This window comes from Galeopterus variegatus, unplaced genomic scaffold (assembly GCF_000696425.1).
Source record: "Galeopterus variegatus unplaced genomic scaffold, G_variegatus-3.0.2 Scaffold4526, whole genome shotgun sequence".
NCBI lineage: Eukaryota > Metazoa > Chordata > Mammalia > Dermoptera > Cynocephalidae > Galeopterus > Galeopterus variegatus.
Genome location: NW_007730637.1, coordinates 74,073 through 94,635, shown reverse-complemented (window position 1 = coordinate 94,635; position 20,563 = coordinate 74,073). Strand labels below are relative to the sequence as shown.

Genomic DNA, 20,563 nt, shown 5'->3' with positions numbered 1-20,563 from the left:
GCACTTAAAAAGCAAAACCTGCTTTAATTTTTTAGAGGTCTCTTACATGAAGCAAAACTAAGGCCTCATTGTTATGCAGGTGCTGGCCAATCACCAAATCAGCGACAGTCGTAACTCTCCTAGGATCGGAGTAAAGCCGATATGCCCGTATCGCATCTACAACTTGTCGCGCACCCCTGTAAGGAACTCAGTGCGGACTGATAGAGACAAAGGAAAGTTTCTGTCAAAGTTTAGGAGAAAGGTGCTGCGCGGAGAGCAGTGTGAGATCACACTTAAGCCCCAGGTGGTGAAGGAAGCCGAACCCCCGTGTGCTCTTCGGTAGCGGCGGGGATAGGGAGATGCGAGAAGGAGATTTTTCCACAGGAAATCTGCCGCCTTGTCCCCGAGACGCGCGAGGTCGGCAGCGCCAACAGTCGACGTCTCGGCCTCTGCCATTCTCGTCCCTCCCCAGGGTTGGCCAACCCCGGCGTACTGCAGAGGACGAGGGGCCCTCGCAGGTGCGCGCGTCGGCTCCCGGACGACCTCGACGCTGGGGACTCTGTCCACTCCTCGCGATCCAAAGCCGGCCCGAGCGCCCAGTCCCAGGGTCCTCGCCTCGGGTGCCGAGTGGGAGGCAGAGTGCCCGCCTCCGCAACTCCGCGCGCCGGCGCTATGGAGACGGTCACGAGACGCCGGCGGCTCCTGCGCCCGCCAATGGGAGCGCACGTCGCGGGGAGACGCGGACGTCGCTCTTCCAAGATGGCGGCGCGTCCGTCGCGAGCAGCCGGGCCGGGGGGAAGCCTGCGAAGCCGAGTAAAGCCGCCGCCCGGGAGAGGACTGAAGGAGCAGTTGCCGCCGTTGGCGGCGGCCCGGGCAGTTTTCGCTGCTGCTGCGGCTGTTGCCATGCGGCGAGGATAGGGAGGACCTCATTGCCCCGGGGTGTAATAATGTTAACAGAGGTAAGCGGCGAGGGCGGCCACTATTTACCTGTGAAATGGGGAAGGGGCCGGCGCCAGCCCGTCAGAGAACATCATCTCTCCGGCCCGCAGGCTCGACCCTCCGCCGCGGGCCCCAGGGCCCGAGGAACAGCCGGGATTCTACAAGTGCCCCCGGAGTAGGAGCTGTGCTGACTCAACACAGTCCCGCCACCTCGGGCTGCCCGTGCCTCGCCTTCCGCAGTTGCCGGTCGCCCGTGGCACTGGTCTTCATGCTGTCGCTATCTCCTCAGTCATCACTTCCTTCGTAGTGTCCCCTGGCACGCTGCTCTGAGGCAGCGATGCCCTCACCGCGTTGCTTCTGGTTCCTGTTCCCCTATGGTTTGCTGGAGGTCTCCCTTCTCTGGTTCCTGGGCTCCAGGGCCCTCCATATCCGAGCTCGGTTAGCGTCCTGGGTTTGTCGCTCAGTCAGACCGGTTTGTTTTCCACCTCCCTACTTTGCTTCGTGAAGTGGAGCCTCTTCCTCAAGCTTCACTTGGATAGCTCAGTTATATCATCCCCGTCCCCCGCACCCCGTAACCTTTCGCTGAAATCGTGGCAGTCACAAAGTTCAGTTTAGCATCTGCCTTCTTGGTTTGCCTGTGGCCCCCTTGCTACTCTCTGTGGAACAGTTTTTTCTTGGACCTGAAATGAAAGTAGGGCAACTGTGACGAGCCAATCAATTTCCTTTTTCTAGTGCTTAATGTCCATTGCAAAAGCAAACTTTGAAGAAGTAGGAGTTTTACCTTTATGAGCAGTACTTTAAGAGGAAGAACTAAACTGGTGCAACTATGTGCTTGACCTGAGTTAACACAGTTATGTGTAGTACATGCAGGTGTAGGTGTCATTGAACATAAAATACTGAAGTTTGTGGATTTAATGAAATATCTTCTTAAAAGCTGTTCACTTTAAGTGCTCTGAGGATCCTGACGTGAGGGACTGGCATCTTTGTGGGCTGAACTGAGGATAGAAAACGGTTTTAATGGGCAATGGGAAGTGTGGCCCTACATGGGCCAAAAAGGAATAAAAACATTTGTAGACATGTGGCTTTTATTGCGTGAAGCGATGACGAAGGACGGATTTGCCTTACCAAGTCCTTGGGACTTGTGAGGATCGTCATACTTTGGTGTTTGTACTTAACCTATGCACAGAGCCTGACATATGATGTGTCTGGTAAATACTTATTGGTTGATTGTGATTTCTGAACTACTTATTTCTAGTAGATTGCACTTCATCATATATTTCTAAATTCCACATATCGTTCATTCCTGGAGTTAATTTCATTCTCGGAAATAATGGTTATGTCATAAGCTTTTGTTATTAGCAGTATTACATTACAAAAAGACATAGATAGCAGAAGATCTGTTCTTAAATTTGATATTTTAGTAGGACAGTTAGCCTTGTAAGTTTCATTGATATCTGCAATGTATAATATCTTATGATCTTTTGATGAAACTTGGCTAGGATAGAGTTTTAATTCTTTCACGTGAACTCATTAGTGTCTGCTAGTAAAATGATAGTGTCTTGATTAGGACTGAACTTTCTAAGCTTTTGTATTTTAATATAATTTCGTGTTTAAGTGAAATATTTTAAACAGTAAGTCAGTGATAGTAGTAAGTAGGCTGTACGTAATTGCTTTATGTGTGTACAGTGCATAGTTTGTAAGTGGCAGAGCCAGGGTTCCAAGGCTATCAGTACTTACCAAGCCCGTTCTATTCACCACCACACTGGATTGCCTCTCCAACTTAAGGCCCAGATTAAATTGTATTTGGATCTTATCCGTGGTTTTCAGTAGTCATTTTATCGATTAGGAAACTGAAGCCTAGAGACTTGTTCAAGGTTAATTATTAGTGACAAAGTTGAAACTGAAATCTCATCTTCTGGCACAGTACAAAACTGACCATTTTGCTCAGCTGCCTCTCAATTAGTTTTCAGCTCTCTTGATAGATTTTAAAACATGCTACTGCCTTGTTTGAATATTGTCAGTAAATTGAAATTTATTATTACTTGAGAAAGACTTTTTACTTTACCTAGCTTTTTTTCTTTTTCTTCTTTAAACAAAGCTTCTAAGTCTTGTAAGATAGTCCTGTTTCAGAATATTTTAGAAATAAAATTTCACTCCATATTGGTTACTAAAAAATTAGTAGTGTGGGACTTCTTTTTACTGCTTCTGTTAGGGCTTACCTAGATCAGGTTTTAGGGGATGCGATTTAATTCTTGTTAGATCTCGAAATGTATAACGATGAGCTGTGCTATGAAAGATTCTCCTGTCTTTACATTAGTCATGTTTAGCAAGCATTTATTGTGCTCAGAAAGTGGTGAATTGTACTACATGCTTGTTTCTTTCACATCTCAACGTTGAGGAAGGTGATATTATCCCCATTAGCCAGATGAGAAAACAGGTTGAGAAAGTTAAATTAGCTTGCTTAAAATCACATGAGTGGTAGAGCCAGGAGTCATATCTAGGCCCTCTTATTACAGATTGTGGCTCAGTATGGAATGCATTGTTAATTTTTTTTGTAGCTGATATCATCAGTATACTATTTTTAGTGTATTTTTTTTTAACTGAAGTGGGAATACTAAGTACATAAATGCATAATGGTAGCAGTAATGATAAACATTCATATGAAATTTTTCAGTTTTGCATTTTGTCAAAATGTATCTTTGATTGAAACCTTTTCAAAAATGAGAAGCCATGCAAGTGATCAATTAAGGGCTATTTTAAGTTAAGCAAAAAGGGAAAATTACTCAATTGAAGAAACTAATACGTAAACTGAACTTTGAAATCTGTGAAATATGAGAGTTTAATGTGAACTGAAAGTACAACCTCAGTTACATAGTTCTCAGTTTAAACTTTTTGGCTTCAATTTGTATTTTTATTCTAAATACAATAGAATTATTTAGAAGTCTTGCTAATCATATGTGTGTCTGTTTTTTGCATTTTCCATACAGGGATATATATGTATACATGTATATAGTGTGTGTGTGTGTGTGTGTGTGTGTGTATATATATATATATATATATATATATATATATATATATAGTTTTAATGTCCAGTTAATTTTTTTTTCTTTTCTACTGTCTTTGCCACTGCTAGGACTTCCTACCTTCCTACTCTTAATGTTACTCCTGCCACATTTGTCAAAAAATTTGTCATAGTATACTTGAAAATTATTTGTCTAATACTCACTCTCCATCTCCTCTTTTTTTGAAATTCGCAATAAACTTCATATATCAAAATTAGGGGATGGGATGTTTACCTGATAATTTGTTTCAATCTGAATTTTCACATCATTAGAATATAATGATAAATTTTTCAGTCAATTTTTATTAAACACTTTTAAGCTTTTCTTGATATTTTGAGAGCTATGAGGATTATGATTCTTAACATTTATTATTCCAGAGAAGTAAAGGTATAGAAGCTGTAGGGAAATGTGCTGATATGTTTCAGTGCTGTGGCATACTCTGGAGTTGTCTTTTTATTAAAACCAATTATCAGCCTTTTGTCACATCCTGTGCTTTTAAAAATAGTGAATAAAAATTGTAGTTATTTGAAGTTATTAGTTTAAAAATAGAGAATAAAAATTGTAGTTATTTGAAGTTATTAGTTGTCTGGGTTGTTTATAAATGTGGGGCATTTAAGTGAAAGCTAAATAAAAATAGTTTTTATTTGTGTTGTTACTTCCATCCAGATTTATTGATTTTTAGATATTAACACTGATTCTTGATTTTGAGGTTAACAGATATAATACAGATGGGAAAAGGCATAAACTGCAGAACTTTCAGAAGTCCCAAGTTAATACTTATTAAGGGTGTAAAATTTTTTTTTTTTTTTTTTTTTTTGGGCAACTGGCCAGTACTGGAAACTGAACTCTTGACCTTGACCTTAGTATTACAAGGGCGCACTCTAACCAACTGAGCTAACCTGCCAGCCAGGGAGTAAAAGGTTTTGTGGTTGTAATAAATTAGGAGAATATTTGCCCAAGTCAAATATGTTTCTTCTCTGGAGGACTTCTCATAGCTTTTGATAGGTAATGTATTCTCAAAGGTGATAGAATTTGTAGCAAGTTCCAGGGCTCTCTTTTAAATATACAAACACACACACACACACAGTCTTGCCCATAATGAGCACTTAGTAAAATATTGTGACTTAATTTTTGTTGATTAATATACTTGTAATAGACATACTCTTGGGACAGATTAATCCTTAAACTATATGTACTATTTGTTAATTATTAATTAGGACATTGCAAAGATTACTAATTAGAACAAGAATCCATAGGTCCATTGGCATTGAAAGGGTGTTATGAAGTAGGAAAGGGATTTTAAAAAGAAGGTGGAAAGATGTCACTATCTAGAAGTAGTCTTGTTTGCCACTCTTACGGATAGCATTGTTTAGTGTTTTTTGACAAGCCAAGTTGAATATTGCTAACCGTTTTTTAAGAATTTGTTTCATTTTTTCATTTTTTATTATTTTTAATTGGTAATCATATTTATATACCTTTATGGGGTACAGTGTGATGTTTTGAAATATTTATAGAATGTAGAATGATTAAATGAAGCTAAATATTCATCACCTTTATTTTTTGTTGTGGGACATTTGAAATTTGTTCTGAGTTATTTTAAAATATAAAGTACATTATTATTGACAGTGGTTACCCTGTTAATAAATTGATCTTGACATTTTTTTCTCAATCTATCTGAAACTTTGTACTCTTTGACCAACAATTCCCCATTCTTCCCCACAGCCTCTGGTAACTATCATTCTACTCTGTACATGTGAGTTCATCTTTTTTAGATTCCACCTGTAAGTGAGATCATGTCTTATTTGTCTTTCTATGCCTGGCTTATTTCACTTCTGTAATTCCTGCATGCTCATGTTCATCCACATTGTAGCAAATTACAGAATTTCTTTCTTTTTAAAGCCTGATTAGTATTCCACTGTGTATACTACATTTTCTTTATCCGTTGATATTACACTTAAGTTGATTATATATCTTGGATATTGTGAATAATGCTGCAGTGAACATGAGAATGCAAATGTCTCTTCCACATAATGAGTTCAGTTATTTGGGTATAGTTAGCCCTCCATATCTGCAGGTTTTGCATCTGCGGATTTTTCAGCCAACAGCACATTGAAAATATTTGGGAAAAAACCTAATAGAAAAATAATACAAGCAAAAAGACCAACACAGTAGAACAACTATTTACATAGCATTTGCATTGTATTAGGCATTATAAATAATCTAGAGATGATTTGATGTATACAAGAGGATGTGCATAAGTTATATGCAAATACTATGCTATTTTATATCAGGCACTTGAGCATCCAGGATTTTGGTATCCAAGGGGTTCCTGGAACCAATCCCTCTTGGATATCGAGGGTTGACCGTGTACACAGAGGTGGGATTGCTGGATCATATGGTAGTTCTGTTTTTAGTTTTTTGAGGAACCTACATACCGTTTTCCATAATGGCTGTACTAGTTTACATTCCCATCAATAATGTATCTAAATTCCCTTTTCTCTGCATCCATGCCAAAACGTTATCCTTCATCTTTTTGATAATAGCCATTCTAACAGGTTTGAGGTGATATCTCATTGTGGTTTTTAATTTGTATTTCCCTAATGGTTAGTGAGGCTGAGCAATTATATTTATTAAGTAATTATTTTCACTGTATTTTATTAATCCAGAACACTTATACCTGTGGTTTAACACTTCTGATCAGCAACCAGCTAGCTAGTATCACTGTATGGAGTTGATAAAATTGCAAACAAAAGCAATATGAGTATATGTGATATTTTAGTTATTCTGTCCCACTGCATATCAGATAAATATTAGGCTTTTTGAAATATTAAAAGATAGTTTCTAAATTTCAATAAGTATCCTTGGTAGACCTAAGAAGGGAGATAACAGTATATAAGACTCTCTAGCTTTCAGATGGATTGTTCCAAATTGTTTGTTGACCAGTTTTTAATAAAAATTGATAAAGGATAGTTTCTTTGCTAGTCCACTGAGTATATTATAAAATTACTTTTGTTTATTTTATTTGATGAAATATGGGGTTAAATTTGGGAGTGGGAGTAGGAAATAAGTAGAAATATTTGTAGGTTTAGAGATTTAAGGCGTTTGTTTGTGCAACATAGGGCCATTGCAAAATGTGTGGTTTTTTATCTCTTAATGTAATAACTAGCACATGTATATAGATTTTGCAGATTGTCAAGGGTGCTCTATGTCTTAATTATATTGTCAGATGCACTAATGTTTACTTAGGATTTGTGTTATTTCTAGTTTATCCATGGAATAAAGAGAATTCTCTCGGAGAGTAAAGGGAGAAGAAAAAGTATGAGAGGATGTTTGAAATAGATTGCTTTAGGTGGAATCAACTAAGCTGTGTTAGCTGAGTGATAATGAAAAAGGAGGGAGCATGAGCTTCTGGAAGGGGAGTAAAATAGATCTTTCATGAAGAAGAGTCTCCAGTGCTGGCCACTAACTTGCCTTTTGATGGCAAAACTAAGTTACCTTAAAACTTTCACTAGGGGCCGGCCCAGTGGCGCACTGCTACAGTGCGCCGCTTGGGAAGCGCGGCAGTGCTCCCGCCGAGGGTTTGGATCCCACATACGGAGCGGTTCCCACTCGCTGGCTGGGCGAGGGGCGGGCGCAGCGCCAAGGGTTGCGATCCCATTGCCGGTCCCGGTCCGGTACGGGCGCGACACTGAGGGTTGCAGTCCGTTGCCGGACACGAAAAAAGACAAAAAAACAAACAAACAAACAAACAAACAAAACCTTTCACTAAATGAGTTTCTCAGATTATGACTTTTTAAAATTGTGTTTTGAAATTCTGTGGTTTCACAGATCCATCAAGTGCATCCTTAATTGATGGTAATTTGGAATTAACTTTCTATTTCAGAGTCAGGTTTAATTTTGGTAATAAAATGCTTTAAATATTTGGAAGGAAAGGGAACTTCAAATTAAAGCAAGTAGACAGCTCACAAACTTTTAACATTTTAAAAGTGGTTGAAATTGTGTGAATGAATAGGATGGAGTCATGGTGATGCATAATGCATACTTGTCTGTCAAAAAAATTATAGCTATTAATGGAATGAGGCAACATGCAAATAAACCTATATGCTAAGCATTGTTAGGGGTGAGTCCCAGCTTCACCACTTATTTATGATAGCATGTTGGAGCAGTTGTTTGAACTTTTTAAGCTTTAGTTTCCTTTTGTGTAAAACTGGGATAGTAGCACCTTTCTAGCTGCTCTCACATTGTTATGGAGATCAAATAAGGTGATTGAGGATATAACTCTGTAAATTGGCAATTATACAAATATTAGTAGTTAAAGCATCAGGTTTTTTTCTTTGTATCTTGCACTAATATGAATTCAGGTCCTAGGCTTCATCTAACATTGTTGCTTACCAGCTTCTTGGTGGATGGATGGGTCCAGAGGGAAGGTGGCGGGGGGGTCCTCTGGCCATTGGTGCATTTACAGGAGAGGCAGGGGATAGATTTAAAGAAGTGAAAAAAAAAACAAAAATAGACCGAGAGAGCATGTCTTGCAAATTAGTAAATGAGGGTAGATTCTTATGTGATTGGTAAACTGATTCCAAAGAATTTCTTAAGGGGAAATTCCAAAAAATGTTTGGAAAAAGGTGACTTACTTGAGGGTTACAGCCATTTGTGTGTACATATTTTGATATGTTTGTGAGAAAGGAAATCTTTTATTATTTTTTCATCAATCTTAGTAAATTCTTAAGACTTTTTGGTAAATTCTTACAAGGAAAAGCTGTTGTTTAAGGCAGTAGTTATAAGGCTTTGGTTAGAACTTATCCTGGAGATTGATTCTCGTGGGTTAATTTGTTCACCAAACATGAATATGACTACTTTGTGCTAGGCACATACCAATAACTTCTGGTGCTGAAGTTGTTATTTAGACCAGAAACCTGCCCTCAGAAATCTCACTATCAGGGCTAAATTTAGCTCTGTGGTACTTTGGGCATCAAAGCTGAAGCTTTGAGATTTTTTGTCAGAATAAAGCAAATAATATGACTAAAGTGTGAAAAATTAAGAGAAGAAAAGGTTGGAGAATATAATTAAAAGCTTTCCAACTCCAAGTAAAGCTCCTAGTTCAGATGAGATGGCAGGTCTGAAATGAGTTTCTCCTTGCAGCTGAAGAGTCAGCCCATCTCTGCTGCCTGTATTTGCTCCAAGATAATTCACAGTCAGAAGTGAAATAAAATAAGAATAGAGAAGCGAAACAAACAAACAAACAAACAAAAAAAAACAAAAATCAAAAACCTGTGATTTTTTTTTTGGTCTGAGAAGACTCTTTAAGTCTCCTTAGAAGCTCTATCAAATTTTACCAAAAGACCTTGCTGAATTCCATTACCCTGGTGAAAGCAATACCTGTTCTGCTGTTCCCCACCTCCACATATGAGGGGTCTTCAAAAAGTTTGTGGAAAGATTTGTATTATCTTTGAGTTCTATTTTTCCACAATTTTTTGAAGTACCCTTGTATCTATTTATTTATTTGCTTATTGTATGGTTTTTTTCCTACTAAACTCCTGAGGATAGGGCTCACAGTTGTATTCCAAGAGCCTAGAACAGAGCTTGACACTTAGTACATCTCACTATATAGCTATTGAATGAATGGATGAATATTCAATATTCCCTTAAGAAAAATTAAGGTAAAACTGAAAAATTACTAAGATAAAATTGTGCATGATAAATTTAAACTATCACATTAAATACCCTTAAAGGATTGGTTACTATCTATGTCTATTAGACATTTTATATAGTAAGTACGCTGCAGTTGAATGTTGTGTTTGGGATCAGTTCAACAAGAAATCCGAGCCTTTTAGTTAGGAATGTAATTCTGTCTTAATTTTTCTTACAGAGAAAAATCTGATTAGGTTGTTCTTTTGATTAAACCAATTATAAATGCAAGAAGAAGTTGGGTTTTATTTTGCATCTCCTACTACTTGATATTTATTATAATTTCATGAGTACCAACTAAAATTTTATTCCCGAACTAATACACTTACAGGAAGCCTTGTTTGTAACAGTACAATAATGCTTATTTCCATGGCACTTTTTTCAGTGTTTTAGTTTGTGTGACCTTTAATGCTACTTTAAGAGTTTGCAAGTATGAGTAAAAATTTGGTTATGGATTTCAAAGTTGGAAATTTTGAGGGGTACATTTTCAAGGAGGGCAGCTGCTAGTACAGCCATTTGACTAAAATGCCTCTCAGTGTCACTGTTAGAGACATGGTACTCTTAGGTCATTTTGCCTATCTGTAATTCCATCATATATTCAGAAATAATTTGTACCAGAAACACTCTATAAAATAATTCTACTCTGCTTAACTGTTAAAATTAAACTAGTATAATGACCTATATGGTATAGTTTTGAAATTAGTTTAAGAGGCTTATATATGTCACCTGGAATAATTCATCATTGTTGACTTAAGGCACTGTTTTCTTCGATTTCCTGTGAAAATCCTAAGGTGAATCCTGCTTTGCTCTTGACCTTAGCCCTGTGTTGTTGGAGTGTCCTTGGGTGTTACTGCATTTAAACCTGAATTGGTTTTGCTCCTGAAACCCTGGGGCTAATTTTAGCCTGAATGTGGTTTGGCACAGGAGAGAGTATGTGATTCTTTGTATTGTGACTACTTTTATTTTCAGGTTAGAGTTGTGGGACAACATGCATATGTGGAGAATGGCCTTTGGGTTCATCATCATTTCAGACTTGGAAATTATAAAACTGATTAAATCGTATAATTTTAGTAAAAGAGTTAAATATGAAATAAAATTTCATCTCATTTCAGTTATTACATACATTTTAGGAAATAATGGTCAGACTTTAAGATTGGATTTTGTGTTTCTATAAGCCATAATATTGTACTTTGCCATTTGTTCTTGATTTCTCTTCCTGAATTTGAGATAACCTTTTTCCTTAGGTTTTTTGTCAGAGAAAAACACAATTGATGTTTAATCAGACTGTAAATATTAATCAGCTACTTTCACATCTGATATTAATTACTAACATCTGATCTTTTCCTTGCACAGTACTGAAGTACTCAACACTTAAAGTGTTGCAATAGTCTAATCCTGGTAGAAGTCTGTAGAGTAAAAGGAAATGGGCTAAAGAAAGGTTAGAGACGACTTGAAGGGTGGAACACAAAAAAGATACAGAAAAAGAAATAATATATTTTAGACATAGTGGGTGTAGGTTACATAAAAGTTTTAGAAAACACGAATAGGATTGACAGTGTTTTATGATGTATTAAAAATGTATTTTATGAACCTGAAGTTAATGTCTGGTAGCTCAGAATATTCAATCAAATAATAGGCGCTAATGTAGAATTTATATGACAATGGAAGTTAATGAGATTATCTTTGTACTGGAACTCAGAGTGATAATCATCTTTTTACATCTATATGTATCTTTTAATCACAAACTGAGTATTCCTAATTTCTGAAGGAGAGTGTACACTTTTAGTTAAGAGTGATGGCTGGTGTCAGATTATTTGGATTTGAATCTGTTTTGTCACTTCTGAGCATTTTAACCTTGGAAAGGTTACTAAACTTTCTAAGCATCAGTTTTCTCATCTGTATGACTTATAAATTAATGGTACTTAGAGGGTTGTTATGACTGCTGTGTGAAGTAACACACGTTGAGTACTGTGCACGTGTCCACAGTAACGCTCAGTAAATACTAGGTTTTCTTATGATTTCCTCTGGTTTATTTTCAAAACTTTGAATTTTATGTTCAAAGTTGTATTCTGTGTTCTTTGTTTCATTGAGAAAGTTTTAAAATGTCAAAGTAATCCTCTTTGACCCAGATGATCTAGTTCTTTCCTTATTTTCTATCTCAGGTTTTACTTGCTAATTTATGTATTGCATTTCCAAAGTGAATACTAAGAGCTGTATTAGGCTAAATTTCAGGGGGATGACACCTGTAATATAATAATACGAACTGGTCATAACCAGAATTTTTGGCTAACTAATATGTTTCTTCTGGCCACTAAAGCTTTTACTGCAGATGAAATGAAAGGGAAAAATTGTAGTACACTTACATATTATGTATTAAAAATGCTATTGTATAGTTTTCTGATATGGGAAATACTGTGGTTCTTATTGATTTGATAAAGTTTCATGTAAAAGCTGCTCTGAATTTATATAAATAAGCTCTTCTATTTAATTAATTGTTTATAGGGAACAAAAACAGTATTGTTAAAATCCTTTCTAATATATTTGTAGTTGTTGGCTTGATTGGTATTAGTAGTACTGTGCAGTAGGTTAAGAAAAGGACTTAGGTCTAAGTTATTACAAATAAAAAATTTTTTTATGTTAATCTTTTTTTTTTTTTTCCTTTTTGTCTTTTTTCTTGTCCGGCAATGGATCGCAACCCTCAGTGTCGCGCCCGTACCGGATCGGGACCGGCAACGGGATCGCAACCCTCGGTGCTGCGCCCGCACCTCGCTCAGCCAGTGAGCGGGAACCGGTCTGTATGTGGGATCCGAACCTTTGGCGGGAGCGCCGCCGCGCTTCCCAAGCGGCGCACTGTAGCAGTGCGCCACCGGGCCGGCCCTATGTTAATCAATATGGGTATTAAGCATAGAAATAATTTAAATCCCTTTATAGAACAGCTGCTTATCTGGGTTCATGTAGTAATACAATAAACTGTTAACACTCACGGAGTGGAGTGTTCCTATTACAGTAACATTTTACTTAGTTGGAGATTATGCCATCACGGTCCTTTGTGGGTGAATCTTTGTCTCTCTGTCTCGGTTTTCCTTTCTATACTTATTTTTTTTCTTTTTTGTTGCTGTTGCTTTGTGTATGTGTTGACCTTCCACTCTTCCCGCCCAACCCCCAATATCTTTATTCTCTTGGTTGTTTGTAGGCCTGCAGCATGCTCTCTGAGGGTTTTCCTCCCAACCTTTACCCTTTCCTTCTCCTCTCAAATAAGTTAAAAAGGCCACAATAGAAAATTTCACTATTATTTTTTATGTTACACATCATTTATGGGTTTAAAATTTTAATTGTTAATTTAAAAGGTGAACAGACAGAATGCTTTATATATTTTTCTTAAATAGTTAGAACCCAGTATAATTTCCTTGAATGATTTATATGACTCTGAATTTATCTTATTTAAAAAAGCTCATCATCTCTGAGTTAAATGAACACTAATGAGCTTATTTTTATTGTGAATTGAAAGGATTTTGTAGTACTTTCAGGGACATGGTCATTGTTCTGATTTGGGGTTGTTACTGTACAGCCCTCAGGATTGTGAAGGAAATTCATCTGCATCTATCCTAACTCTGGAACATACCCCCAAAATTATCCTTATACCTACAAAATCTGCATTGGATTATGAAAGTATCAGGGGCTTTAAGATGTTAGTGTCATGTTAGTTACTTCTGGTTTTCTAATCATTGAATTATTCGAATCTTAATTAATCACATGTTTATCAGAACATGCTTAGTTTATTTATTTATTTATTTATTTGTGTGTGTGTGTGTGTGTGTTTCTGGCCTGTGGCATGCTTAGGTTTTTAAACTAAGCTCAGTTTATACTCCAGTTCTATGACTTAGCTGTTTCTTTATGTGTGGAATAGAGTTAGTAATAGGATGATATTTCAAAAAAGTTTGTGGTACACGGCTGTGCTCCAACCAACTGAACTAACTGGCTAGCCTCAAAAAAGTTTGTGGAAAGATTTGTATTATCTTTTAATTATATTTTTACATGAACTTTTTGAAGTGCCTTAATATATCTTACAGAGTTGTGAGAGTTGGATATTTTTAAAGCAGTTAGCAAAGGTTTTAGCTAATAGTTAGCATTTAATAAATGATAGTTCCTGTTTTTGTTTTAGAGGGTGTGAAGGGTTAGCAGATTGGTGACAGTTTAGTGTTATGCTGTGCATTGAGGATTTTGCTTTCTTACAATAATAGTTTTGTGTTGGTTTGATTTCCCCTTGGATTATGTATTATGGGAAAAAGCAGAACTTAAGAGTTGTGAGTATTGAGACTTTTATTCTTGTGTGTTACAGTCCTATTGAATGAAGGAGAAACAGGGGCCATTTATGGATATGGCCTGTTTTATTTTGCTTTTGTATCAGAGAACTGCTGTGATAAAAGTTTCATGTCTTGTATTTGAGTAGAGGAACACTTTTGTGAGTGGAAATCTTCTCATGTATAAGCTAAATTTGTTCTTTCTAGTTCAGTTATGTTAAAGGAACTTGTTATAAGTTTCCATGAAACTGAGTTAATTTTTTTGGTGTGAGATAATGATAGAGAATGGTATTGGTGTTTGAGGATCTTTAAATACTATAATGTAGCCCAAATAGAATGGGTAGGACATAGTCAGATTGTTGGTTTAGAAATGTGTTAGGTCAAAATAATGCATTTTATTTTAGTTTAGTGTCATAGTGACAGGGAATCTAAAGAAAACAGGGTATTTATGGAAAAGGAAAATTATTGAGAAACCTGGACATTGAAAAAGATTTTAATTTTTTTTCTGATATTTTCTTTCTTGCCGTGAAAAATATAGTGGAATAATGCCCCCTTCCCTATTAAAACATCTCTATAATTAGTTCAAGAAACATAATGAATCAAAACCCTCTTCATTATTCAGAGAGAAATTTTTCAAGAAATGATTTAAATACAATTTTAAAAATGATTTTTGTTTTTAGATGTTTTATGAGACAAAGCTTTTAATGTTTAATTATTTCTAAGAATATGATTAAAATTACTAACAACATAATCTTTAACCTTTTTAAAATCTCACATAATGTTGGTAGAAATTTGGCTTGCTTTTTTTTTTCATTGTGTACAAATACTGACCTTCTAGGTGGGGGAAGTATCATAACTTGATAGAGATCATACCATTTTAATTCAAAAACTTGTTTCTGTTTGTGTGAGCTTTGAGTAGGTTATATAGGAATCTCATTTCTTCATGTAGGCTTTCACAACTACCTATTTTTCTTCAAACGAAAATAGCTTTTTGGAAGGGGTCATAGATTAAAAATACTCATAATTTATGCTTAAAAATTTGAAATATAAAATTAAATGTAAAGAAAAAATATTCATCAACCATAATTTCATCACCCAGAATAACCAGTTAACATTTCCTATCTTAAAATTCTGTTAAGTGTTCATACTTAAAAAAAAAAAAAAACAGTGGGATCGTATGAGTGTATTCAAATTTGTAAGCTCCTGTCTCATTTATTATAGCTTAGGTTTACAGAACAATTTTACTTACGACTATTTATGTAAAATTATAAATAAAATAGATTAATGTCAGATCGTACATTAAGGGAAGGCTATGCTATACAATTAAAGAGATTCATTGCAGATATGCAAAGATGGCTCCTTATTTGGAAATATATTAATATAGCTCATAACTTTATTAATCGATCAGTGGAGAAAAAATTTTCCAAGTATAATAGCAAATGCCAAGAAGGCATTTGATGAAATTCAGGTTCTATTCCTGATTAAATATATTTAAATAAAATAGGAATAGATGAATACTTTATTAAAAATTGTATGTTAAAACATGTGTCAACAGCATACTTAATCTTCAGTTTAGCTTTTTAAAACATAAATTTGACTTATGATTTTTCATCTTTGCCAATCACATAGGTGAAAAATTATATTCTTTAAAATTTTGAATTTCTTTGATTGCTGGTAGGGTTGATAGTTTTTTCATGTGCTTGTTAGCTGTTTGTATTTCCCGTTTTAAATTGCTGTTTGTATCCTGTTTCTCTTATGGAGTATTAGTCTATTTCTTAATGATTTAAAAACATCTGTTTACTCATGGATTTTAATCTTTTGTTTTATATGGCACATATTTTTACAAATATATGTACAAACATATTTGTATTTTTTAAAGATATATTTATATTTATCCTTATGGTGTTTTTTGCTAGTAAGAAGAAATTAATTTTACATTGTCAAATATGTCAGTCTTTTTCTACAGATTTTGGCTTTTTTAAAAAGACGTTTTCCAGCTCTAGAGAATACAATGATTTGTCATTTTTTAGTCGAATTTCCAAGCTATTTTCTACACATTATTAATATTTTTGTGAGGTATTTTATAGGGGGGAAATACTCATGATAATTTTTATCGGTTTTTTATAATGTAAATTTTTAAACATACAGAAACCCTGAAAAAAATTCTTACCACTAGCACTTACATACAGTAACCCGGATTTAACATTTTGTCATATTTGCTATATTTTTAACTCTCTTTGTGTTATTTCTGTTGTTATAGCTCAACTATTTTAAGATAAATTGTAGGTATGATGTCACTTTTCTTCAAAATACTCTCATGAATCTCCCTAGAATAAGAATTTTAAAAATATAACCATAGCATTATTGCCACACCTAATAAAACTGCTAGTAATTACCTATTATTATTTAATATTCAGTGTATTCAGATTGTCCTGGTTGAACAAAGATCTAACCCAGTAATGTGATTTTTAAATCTCTTTAATCCAGAATAGTTTTCCATCTTTCTTCTTCCTCCTCTTCCTCTTCTTCCTGTACTTTTCCTTTTTCTCCTCCTCTTCTTCCTTTTCCTCCTCCCTTTCTTCCTCCTTTTCCTCCTCTTTCTCCTTTTTCTTGTCTTCATTGTTGTGGGAGATTGTCCTGTGTATTGGCCTCTAGGATAGCTCCTCGCCCCTAAGTTGTGATAACCAAAAATCTCTCCAAACATTGCCAAATGTCTCCGAGGGGCAAAATTACCCCTGGCTGAGGACCACTGCATCTTATTTTTTAAAATAAAATATTTAAAAAAATAAAACAGTAGCACTTTATTTTTTTTTATAACTTAAAAATTGTTTTTATTTTGTTTTATTTTGAATCTGTTTTGTCCCCTTGATCTATGGGTCTTTTAGCTTATTCTGGCTATGTATTTTACTTATCTGTGTTGTTTAACTAATAAGTGGTAATTTGAATAATAGCTTTATTGAGATATAATTTGCATACCATACCATTCACTCAATTGAAGTGTACGATTCAGTGGCTTTTGGTATTTACAGAGTTATGCATTCATCATCACAATAAGTTGTAGAACTCATTACTCCAAACTGAAAACCCCTCACCCTTTAGCTATCACTCCCCAATTCTACCTCCCCCACACCCTAGACTATCACAAACCTGTCTCAATGGTTTTGCCTATTCTGGACATTGTAAATGAGTGGAATTGTACGATATGTGGTCCTTTGTGATTGGCTTTTTTCAGTTTGCATGTTTTCAGGGTTCTTCCATATTGTAGCATGTATTAGTATTTCAGATTTCTTTTCATTGCTGACTAATATTCCATTGTATAGGTGTACCACATGTTGCTTATCCTTTCATCAGTTGATGAACATTTGGATTATTTTCGCTTTTGGGCTATTATGAATAATGCTGCTATGAACATTTGTTCAAGTTTTTGTGTGAACATATGTTTTCATTTCTTTTGGGTATATACCTAGGAATGGAATTGCTGGGTCATATGGTAACTGTTTAAACCTTTTGAGGACTACAAATTATTTTTTAAAGTAGCTGCACTATTTTACATTGCCATCAGCAATGTAGGCTGGATCTATTTTGTTCACATCTTCCAGAACACTTGTTACCATTTTTCTTTTTGATTATAGCCATCCTGGTGAGTGAAAAGTGGGATCTCATAGTGGTTTTCATTTGTATCTCCCGAATGTTGAGCATTTTTTTGTGTGCTTATTAACCATTTTTATATCTTTTTTGGAGAAATGTCTATTAGAATCTTATGCCCGTTTATTAATTGGATTATTCATCTATTATTCTGTTTTAAGAGGTTTTTTTAATATTCCAAGTAGAAGTCTATTATCAGATATATGATTTGCAAATGTTTTCTCTCATTCTATGGGTTGGCTTTTCATTTTCTTGATGGAAACATTTGCAGCACAAAATTTTCCAATTTTGATGTAGGCCAGTTTATCTATTTTTCTTTTGTTCCTTGTGCTTTAGGTGTCAAAGGGTAATTATTTAAATTCTATAGTGCATTTTTAAAAAAGTTAGCTTCAGGTAATGGTATCAAGTATCACATATGCAAGATAAAATACATAGATAAAAGAAGGGCTGACATTAAGCCATTATAATTTTTCCTAACTTGAATTTTGAATAAATAATTTTTTCATGAATTTTATTGTCATATCTTGGTGTGTATGTTTGTAGAAGACTTTACTGAGGATTTGAAGGTGATGGGGGCTTGGGTTTACTTTGTAGCAGTGCTGGATAATTAACAGCAGCCTTCCATGCCCTGCTGTGGTGTTCTTCATGGTGGGCCAGAACCCCTAAAGGAGGAGGAATCCTCCAAAAGCAAAGACCATGTATTTGGAACCCTCGTTTCTCTGCCTGTGTGATCTGCTTACTCCTCTTTGGTTCATGATCTCATGCATTATTGGGGGCTTATTCATTATCTTTTCTCCCAGTATATTCTGACTCTCTGGATCTTAGCTCTGGTGATCCCTTCCTGGGTTGGCCTGTACTTTCAGCAGCACTTCAGGTCCAGGAATCATGGCTCAAACATGGTATTTTAGAGGATCATTTCCTCTGTTTATGGTCTAGCTGCCTCTAATATGTTTGTCCTCATCACCTCCATCTTGTTTGTGTCACACTGCTTCTCATTCAATTGTGAAAGTTTAATTTGCCACTTAGTTAAACCTTGACAATATACAAATACATGTCTGTTTTTCTTTTTAAAAGTTTCCATATCCAAATTTCTTTTAAAGATCCCATGTATGCTATTTCCCGGTTATTACCATAATTTGGCCAACTGTTTTTGTATTGCTTTCTCAAACAGGATGTTGTTAATTTCATGTTTTTTCGACTGGTGGAGTACAGGCTTTGTGACAGTCTTTATGATCATTACCTGGTTGAAATAAACATTAGGAGTAGTGTCTTCACTTAAATATTTTAAATGAGTATTAATTGAATGAAAATGAGTTAAGGATATGGTGTGTTCGTTGTAGGAAAAGTGGTATGTGTTGTCTAAAAATAATAAAGTATTATTTGCAATATATATATTTTAAAAATTACATGCTTCTTGAAAAGTAAACAAGTGTAAAAGTGTATTAAGTAAAGAGTGAAAGTATTGTTTACTTTTTCCATTTTAAAAAGTTTGGGTGTCTACTTCCATACCTTTCTCTAGGTGTAAACACACATGAAAGAATTTTCATTAAATTAAAAAAAATTATTCTTAAGGGTAGTGGTGTGAATTATCTTCTTCTGATTTGATAATTTTCTCAAGTGTTTATCTAATTTTTTCAGTAGTTTTTGTTTATTGTTATACTCTGTACTCTAATCTTCTTTTCCCTCTATTCTATAGATAGTAGTTGCTCATTAAATTGATTTGACATGGAAACCAAAGGCAAGTGGAACCTTGAGTATTAGGAGGATGCCAGTGATCAGAAAGGAAAATAAATTGGTGAAGAGGTTTCACTGTGGAAAAAATATCTTGATTTATAAAACATTGGTTTAGATGATTAATCAGAAGATCTACAGTATTTTTCTTTTACTTATGAAATACATGCTTACTGGGAGCCTGCTGTATGTTCCAGATATTGTACTCGACATCAGGCATACACCAGTGAGCAAAGCATATACAGTTTACGTCCTCATAAGGCTTACAGCATATGGTATATACAGGAAAATAAACAGGCAATTCTAATGTGATGAATGAGGATACTGGCAAGAGAGTTGTTGAAATGGTAAACCATGGAGTCCAATTTAGATAAAGAAGTGAACACTGAAGTGGGCTAAGTGAGGAAAAACTAGAAGAATTAAGTGTCTGCAACTCTGAATGACATTGAAAAATAGATGCAGTTGGTATAACTAATTTAGACCTGGAAGATTTTCATCAGTGATTAATTTTTACATTTCCTGCTCTGAGAAGACAGGGTGGTCATGAGTTTTAGAATGTGGTCTTATAGTATTTAAAGTGGAGTTACAAGTGAATGTTGGTAGAGGTGAAATGCTTATACTATTAAAATAGAGTTTTGGATGGATTATCCATGTGTATGGTTGAAATAACTCAAGGTTATGCAGTACTTGGGACAGAGAAGAATGTTGTATGCCATGTATCAGTTTTCAGTGAATGATGAGTAGAGCCTTGGAGGTCAGTGGTTCTCACCTGTGACTGTGTGTTGGAATCACTTGGATGACTTTACAATTATCAATGCCCTTATCCCAACTTTGCTGCACGTTAGACATTCTGATGCATGACTCCCATCCCTAACTATTCTGTATGTGGTGTAATTTTGGTGGTGGGATTTCACCCCCTCCCCTTGTAATTCTAATGTGCAGGAATTACATGAGAACAGGGGTTTTTACAGGAAACTGGGAGTTATGGTTGGGATCATGACCCTGCATCCTGAAGTTGGGGTACATGGCAAATGAAAGATTAAGCAGCCTTTGAGAAGGCTGCAGAAGCAGCTCGTACTTTTGAAGCAAGATAGTGAAATCGTTGAGGATATAGGATAGGACTGTTTATGTTAGCCATGAAACAGAATGAGCCTAAAGGGAAACTTTAGGAAAGAGGGAAGCAGTGAGAAGTTAGATAAAGGAGGAAAAAGCAAGAAT

The 20,563-nt window shown here is 35.6% G+C and overlaps 1 protein-coding gene across 1 annotated transcript in view; it reads left to right on the top strand.

The window, feature by feature from the left end:
- Nucleotides 1-338: 338 nt before the first annotated feature.
- The window catches only part of LOC103603265, a 91,630-nt gene continuing 71,405 nt past the window's right edge, over nt 339-20,563 (top strand). Inside the window, exon 1 of the mRNA XM_008587756.1 lies at nt 339-938. Within this exon, the coding sequence (XP_008585978.1) occupies nt 339-938 (600 nt within the window). The remainder of the gene's footprint in view (nt 939-20,563) is intronic.